At 36.7% G+C, this 6,421-nt stretch overlaps 1 protein-coding gene and 1 long non-coding RNA gene across 2 annotated transcripts in view; one reads left to right on the forward strand and one right to left on the reverse strand.

The window, feature by feature from the left end:
* LOC107683410 (NXPE family member 3-like) overlaps positions 1-1,580 on the forward strand; it is a 13,642-nt gene extending 12,062 nt beyond the window's left edge. The window contains exons 2-4 of the mRNA XM_016479467.1: positions 152-553; positions 654-1,049; positions 1,554-1,580. Coding sequence (XP_016334953.1) covers positions 152-553; positions 654-1,049; positions 1,554-1,580 — 825 coding nt within the window. The remainder of the gene's footprint in view (positions 1-151; positions 554-653; positions 1,050-1,553) is intronic.
* A 1,950-nt stretch (positions 1,581-3,530) lies between these two features.
* On the reverse strand, positions 3,531-4,290 carry LOC107682979 (uncharacterized). The gene is made up of 3 exons (XR_001633639.1): positions 4,114-4,290; positions 3,786-3,978; positions 3,531-3,702 (listed from the first exon to the last, which is right to left on the reverse strand). It is a non-coding gene; the product is annotated as an uncharacterized LOC107682979 (long non-coding RNA).
* Between the last annotated feature and the right edge of the window lie 2,131 nt (positions 4,291-6,421).

A 6,421-nucleotide genomic window follows, 5' to 3' on the forward strand; every position in this document is an offset into this window, starting at 1 on the left:
CAGTGTGGTATAATATATTATGCATATTATGCTATTTAGTATCCTAAGTGAACTCATTATTGTCATGATTTCTTGGTTTAGTTTTAGTAATATAATCTACAAGCATGATTCCCACAAAGAAGGAACTTTTTCATTTGTTATGCATTTGTAGGTTGTATGGACTTATATTGGTAATGAAAGGAAGAAACAACCTCCACCAAGCTTTTTGTCTCAGCACATTCCAGGACTCTCTAACTCTCCAAACTCCACTTCTTCAGGATTCAGTTCAGAAGAGTCAGTTGTAAGGTCATTTTACTCTGAATTTGGAATCAGTTTAGATGGCTACTCCAGGTTACAGCAGGCTGTTTACTGGGATGGGCCTGACAGATCAATCACAAATGTGTCCACGAGTACTAGTCCAGCCCACACCACATTCAACATTGAGAACCTGAAAGAGAGCTACCAAACTGGTGAGGAGCTTTTTGTTACGGTGCACGCAAAGGACTTTGACAGTAAATCCAAGAGTTATGGAGGCGACTTTTTTCAAGCCAAGCTGTTCTGGTCTAAAACTAAGGTGAGTGATTGAACACATAATTTTACTAGAACTAATTAGCTGTTGTACTTTACCAGGGTCAGACAGAGAGAGTTGTACTGAGAATGTTCCTCTGTCACAGGCCAGTGTGTTTGGGGAGGTGGTGGACCTGCTCAATGGCTCCTACTCTGTGCGTTTCCTCCTGCCGTGGGTCGGCGAGGCCCAGGTGGCTGTGCGTCTAATTCACTCCAGTGAAGCTGTGCAGGTCCTGAAGCATCACAGAGATACTGACTCTGACAGGGTGTACTTTTATGGATTTTACGAGGGACCAGGACCAAATAAGACCAGGCTGAGTGAAGCAGTGATGTGTAATGTTAAGTGGGACAAGAATGGACTAGAGCATATGGGAACTGGAGACTGTTGCTGTGAATACAAAGATCCCCGTACCGAAGAAATATGGCGCTGCCAGAGACCCAAATCCCTGCCATGCAGTGCCCGTGTGTACCACTCTATGGGCGGTTATAGAAACCGATTTAGAGTAAATTTGTTTAAATGAATGAAATTATAAATGTTTCATTTGCAATAAACCTATCCAAGTCACATGTACAAAATACAATGTTATTGTACAATTACGAAAGAATATATAATGATTCAGTTCTCCCTTTCATTATTTATCAAGTAATATTCCACATTTACAGCACATGCATCCCAAATTGTAACTACTTCATACACCTATTTTGTAACCTTAATATGTGTAGCAGCCTTGAAAGTACTGTTAACAAATAATTTAACATCTTAACTTTTGATTCATTGAGACACAAGCGTTTTCTTACAGCAGTCACATTCCTGCACATACAGTATAAGCACACAGAAAACTGGTAAAGCTGGTTGTAATTGTTTAATTAGTTCATACGGCAACAGCTGTTCCATTTCTGTTTGTCAAATGTCTGTGAAACTTGTCCAGCTGTCACATGTTGACATTAATATCAACTTCCAACCCGACATGCATTCTCATGTTCATGCCTTTTTTTCTTTTACACAGAATTATAGCTATGCACATAATCTATGAGATTTATGAATCTGAGTTTAATTTTAACCATTTTATAACCCTTCATAATGGTTTTCCGGGTTCTGACGTCACTGCACCACTCTATAGAATCAAGCAACTTTATTCACAAAACAAATGTGTGTAAATTGTTTGTAAAACCAGTCCTATGTAAATCGCTGCACTGAAATGACAATTTACATAGGAATAGCTTTACAAATAATTTACACAATTCGCTCTGCTCTTTTCCTGAGGTTCAATGATTGTAAGTCAAGAGGACAAACATTCAAAATTTAGCATTTTTATGAATACACCTAATCATGAGGCAGAAGTGAACCCAATGCCAAACAATTTGTGTACCATCCAAACACAGTCAACAAATTTGGACACAAATTCACTTGATTGAATTTATATTTCTTGAGGGGTCTGCTCCTTTCCTGAGGTTCAATGATTGTAAGTCAAGAGGACAAACATTCAAAATTTAGCATTTTTATGAATACACCTAATCATGAGGCAGAAGTGAACCCAATGCCAAACAATTTGTGTACCATCCAAACACAGTCAACAAATTTGGACACAAATTCACTTGATTGAATTTATATTTCTTGAGGGGATGATAACTCACTTGATATATTCCTTCACAAAAAGAGTAACTCAGGAGTGAGGCAGCATAAAACAGATGAGAAACTCTCAGAAGTTGAGAAACCTGTCTGTGACCAGTCTAGCTCAGCACAGCTTGTTAAAACTATTGTGGAATCCTGTGGTTGTGTATTACCTTTTTGCTGGTTGTCATCTTAATTGTTCCTTTCTTTCTTCAGGGAGGTGGTGCCATTTTTATTGTATTCATCTGGTTTTTCCTGTTTTTTGGCTAGATACATGCACAAACAAAACTGAGAAAATCAAAGCCATAAATCTAAATAAGAAGTATCTAAATAGGTAAATATCTAAAAAAAAATTTGTTGTGATAAACAGGAAAGTGTGTTCAAGCGCCAACAAAACAGTGTAAAAAATACTCTGTAAGAAGCAGTCAATCAGCAGAAGTTAAAAGCAGCTTGTAAGTGTATTTATTTACTTATTTATTGTAAGTGTCACACCTCTGTTCATCAATTTGCACTGGCTACCAGTAGCTGCTCGCATTAAATTCAAGGCATTAATGTTTGGATAAGTATTGCTTTTTATTTCTCTTCTTTCCTACTACTTGTTTCGCTTCTGTTTCAGTTTTTACAACCATTTCTTACTATGTGTAAGTCAGTTGTTGTTTTTTAGCATGTAAGTTTGGCAGTGTTATTTTTTAGGATTACTGATAAACTACTGTCATTTGATTTATATTATTTGTATTTGTAATTTATTTTAATTTTAGTTAAATTTAAATAAAATAATAATAATACTTGAGTAACTGAATGGTATTTCCTGGTGAAGTGGTAGGACTGAGATATTTTTTTTATTTATTTTTTCCCACACATTACACGGGACTGAGATATTTTTTTACACACACTACATGGGACTGAGACATTTTCTTTCCAAACTTGGATTTTTAAAATCAATTTCCTTGGGTTACAATTGCATTGTTGTTATCTGTTATCAAGCTCAATTAATTGCTGGAGATTGAGTGTCATTCAATGTTCATCACTTTGGTTTTAAAGTGCCAGAACAAAGAGCATTTAAATTGATGGACTCACAAAATACATTTCTGGCTAACTTAAATTCTTGTGTGTGGCATTATTTTATTTTACTTTTTCATGATATTTCAGTTGTTCATTTACATTTTGAGAATTTGGTTTGAAAGGAAAAATACCCCAAAGCTCCTTGAACGAATTTAGACAATTGCTATTTTAAATTAGATCACAAATCCCTGACGTAAACCCTGGGATTAAGGGGGTTACACTAGTAAGCAAGTAATACAGATTTATCAAAAGTAAAAGAAAAAATAATATTAATAAGAAATAAGAAAATTAATTATCATACCAGTTTCTCCTGGATTATAAATTGGCTTGTCTGTTTGGATGAAAATGTACCCTCTTTTTGTTGACAAAAGAATGCTGGCTTTTTTTGCATTTCCGTCTTTGTCCCCAAAGACATCATTGCTTGTGGCTGCAAGCTGAACATACTCTTGCACTTTTGTACTTCCATACAAGCTGCGATCAACCTATGGTACATGAGTAAGAAAAGACACTGGAAGTTGAGAAACACACTTTAAAACTTTTAAAAATATGAATTGTACAGACATACCTTAAGTTTTATCACAGCCTGGTAGTTATTGTCCTTATTAAGGATTATAGATTTCTTTTCGGACACAATATTTCGAGAGATCTGGTCTTGAAAGTATAGCTGCATACTGGTTCCTTTAGTTGCTCCATGAAGCTGCACACTCACAGTCTCTTCCACTCCCACGTGAATTATATTTGGAGCAACAATTAGGCATCTAAGGTATAAATGCATACACATGCATAACTGCATAAACACTGATTGGATAGAACAAGATGCAAGATGTGGGTTATGAGCAAACAAAAAAATAAAATAAAATAGGTCAAATGTAGTCAATAATTCTAGTACTTACGTGGGTCTCTGTGCATCCACTGTAAGAAAAACAAAAACCACAAAAAACAGGACAGATCATCTTGCTGTTATACTTGTTCGTATGTGTTTATTCCATTAGGACAGCTAACCTATTAACTCAGAATACAAGGGCTATACCCACCTTCACAAAATTGGGCTTTGAAATGAAATCTTGGCAAAAACAGCATGGTCATGAGCTCATGAAGTCATGTGATTTACAGAAAATCTTGTTCATAACAGAACTCAGCAGGGAAAGCAGCTGTCTGGAGCAAAGGCAACGAGAAACGAAAACAACAATCTAATACAGCACTTTTATGTATTATTTTATGTCATGTGTCTGTATTAATTTTAGTAATGTGATTAATAAAATGCCCCTTTTACTTAGACATATCAGTCTGAAATATAAACCTTGTTGACATAATGACTACAATAAGTAAATCTAGCCAGCACATTAATTAAACTTAAAAAGATGATAAAAGCATGTTGATGTGAGATGTGTCAGATTTACCTGTAGCTTACTGTATTAGTGTGAAAACTTGTTTGATACTCATTGTTTTAGCATAAAGTATAAATCATCTTTCATAATTAAACTGGGCTCATTGCTTGGTTGCACCACAATATGTGTTATTAGCCTGTCCTTTTGGCAGAAATGCGGTCCTGAAACTGCAGCCTCCGCTATATTATCCAACTCAGTAGGTGGCGCTGTTACAAAAGAATAGGGTGCGGTCCTAGAACTGCTGTCCTGAAAGTGCAGCCTCCGGTTGTGCAGGAACACCCTTCTCACGAGGGCAGGGTAACATGCCTGGACATGTACTAAGTGGATGATCGCTACATGCAAACAAGAACCATTGCATAACGCGCACACACAATAATAAGGTTAATATTCAATAATAACAGAATGTACAGCATATACATATAAACAGCTCACAACAAGGAATATCACAGAAATGCTCGCAAATGCACTGAATCGAACAGGTAATACAGGCAGTGCTATGCTAATTGGCTACTCCTTAATCGGAATAACAGCTGATCACTCAACCACAACAGAAAAAATATATACAGCGATTACTTACTTCACATGTATGCACACTGTAACCCAGTATAAACTCGAAGTCAATGTCTTCAGACGTTTCTTCTATTTGAACGCAAGTGCCCTGCGAAGTGGACATCACAGGATATTCTGCCATGATTCCAGCTCGAAGCGAGCGTATATGTTTCATTTAAATGTCATTAAAGTGTACAAGATGTGAATTTAAATTGTATTTATTTACAGATGCATTTATGTCACACTCTAGTAAGTTTCGTCTGTGTGAGAAGACGCTGCAGGTGGTGGCGTAGCGCAAATATGTGAATGAATGTTCCGAAGTGAAGTAAACTTCAACGGATCTCCCCTGCTCAGGGACACACTCTAGTAAGTTTCGTCTGTGTGTGAAGACGAAGACGCTGCATATTATGAATCCATATTATGGGATGATATTAGACTCAAAATGATTAATAGACGCACGCACAATTATCCATGCACTGCATACATTTTATAAATGTATCTTACTAACCACAAACAAATGCCTTTCAATTTGAGTCTGTGGAATTCAGGATTAAATGATTGGGCAGCGATTTGTACAAATACAGACATGTTTGTGAATAAAAATGTTCTGTTCTGGATTAATATATCATAAATTGCTCATGCAAAAAGGAATCTGCATATGTGGATCAGGTAACACGTGTGCATTAATTGACGTCTAGTTCGAGTCGATCTTTTTCGGTTCATTTGGATTTTGAGACTTCATTTTCGCAGTTTACAGCATTTCACGTCCCCCACACACACAACTACCAACGAACAAGGCCCAGTGCAATTCATTAACGTGTACACGATTTGAAAAATTCGCAAATGTGCGTCACTACACTGAAACAAATGCTTTTCAACGAATTACAGAAAAGAATTACATTAATTTGCAGCATTTTGTTCAAATAGAGACATATTTGTGAATACAAATGTTATAGTTTGTATTAAAGTATCATAATTTGTGCATGTAGCGATTAAAATGTGAATTTGTGGATCAGGCGACACCAGTGCATTAATTCACGTCTCTTTTGAGTCGATTCTATTTGATTCATTTGAATTTTGAGACTTTCGTTCTGCACTTTTAGCCTTGCCCAATCCACACACACACAGCTCGCGATCCACACACAGCTGAGACACAGAAAATCAGCGACCACTTAGAATAAACCCGAAACACACGTGATAGCGGTGAATCTGGCCAATCGTGAAACGGCTGTGTCGTCATCAACGCTCCTGCAGCCGCTCTGGC

This window comes from Sinocyclocheilus anshuiensis, unplaced genomic scaffold (assembly GCF_001515605.1).
Source record: "Sinocyclocheilus anshuiensis isolate Anshui unplaced genomic scaffold, SAMN03320099.WGS_v1.1 scaffold1170, whole genome shotgun sequence".
In the NCBI taxonomy this organism is placed as follows: Eukaryota; Metazoa; Chordata; class Actinopteri; order Cypriniformes; family Cyprinidae; genus Sinocyclocheilus; species Sinocyclocheilus anshuiensis.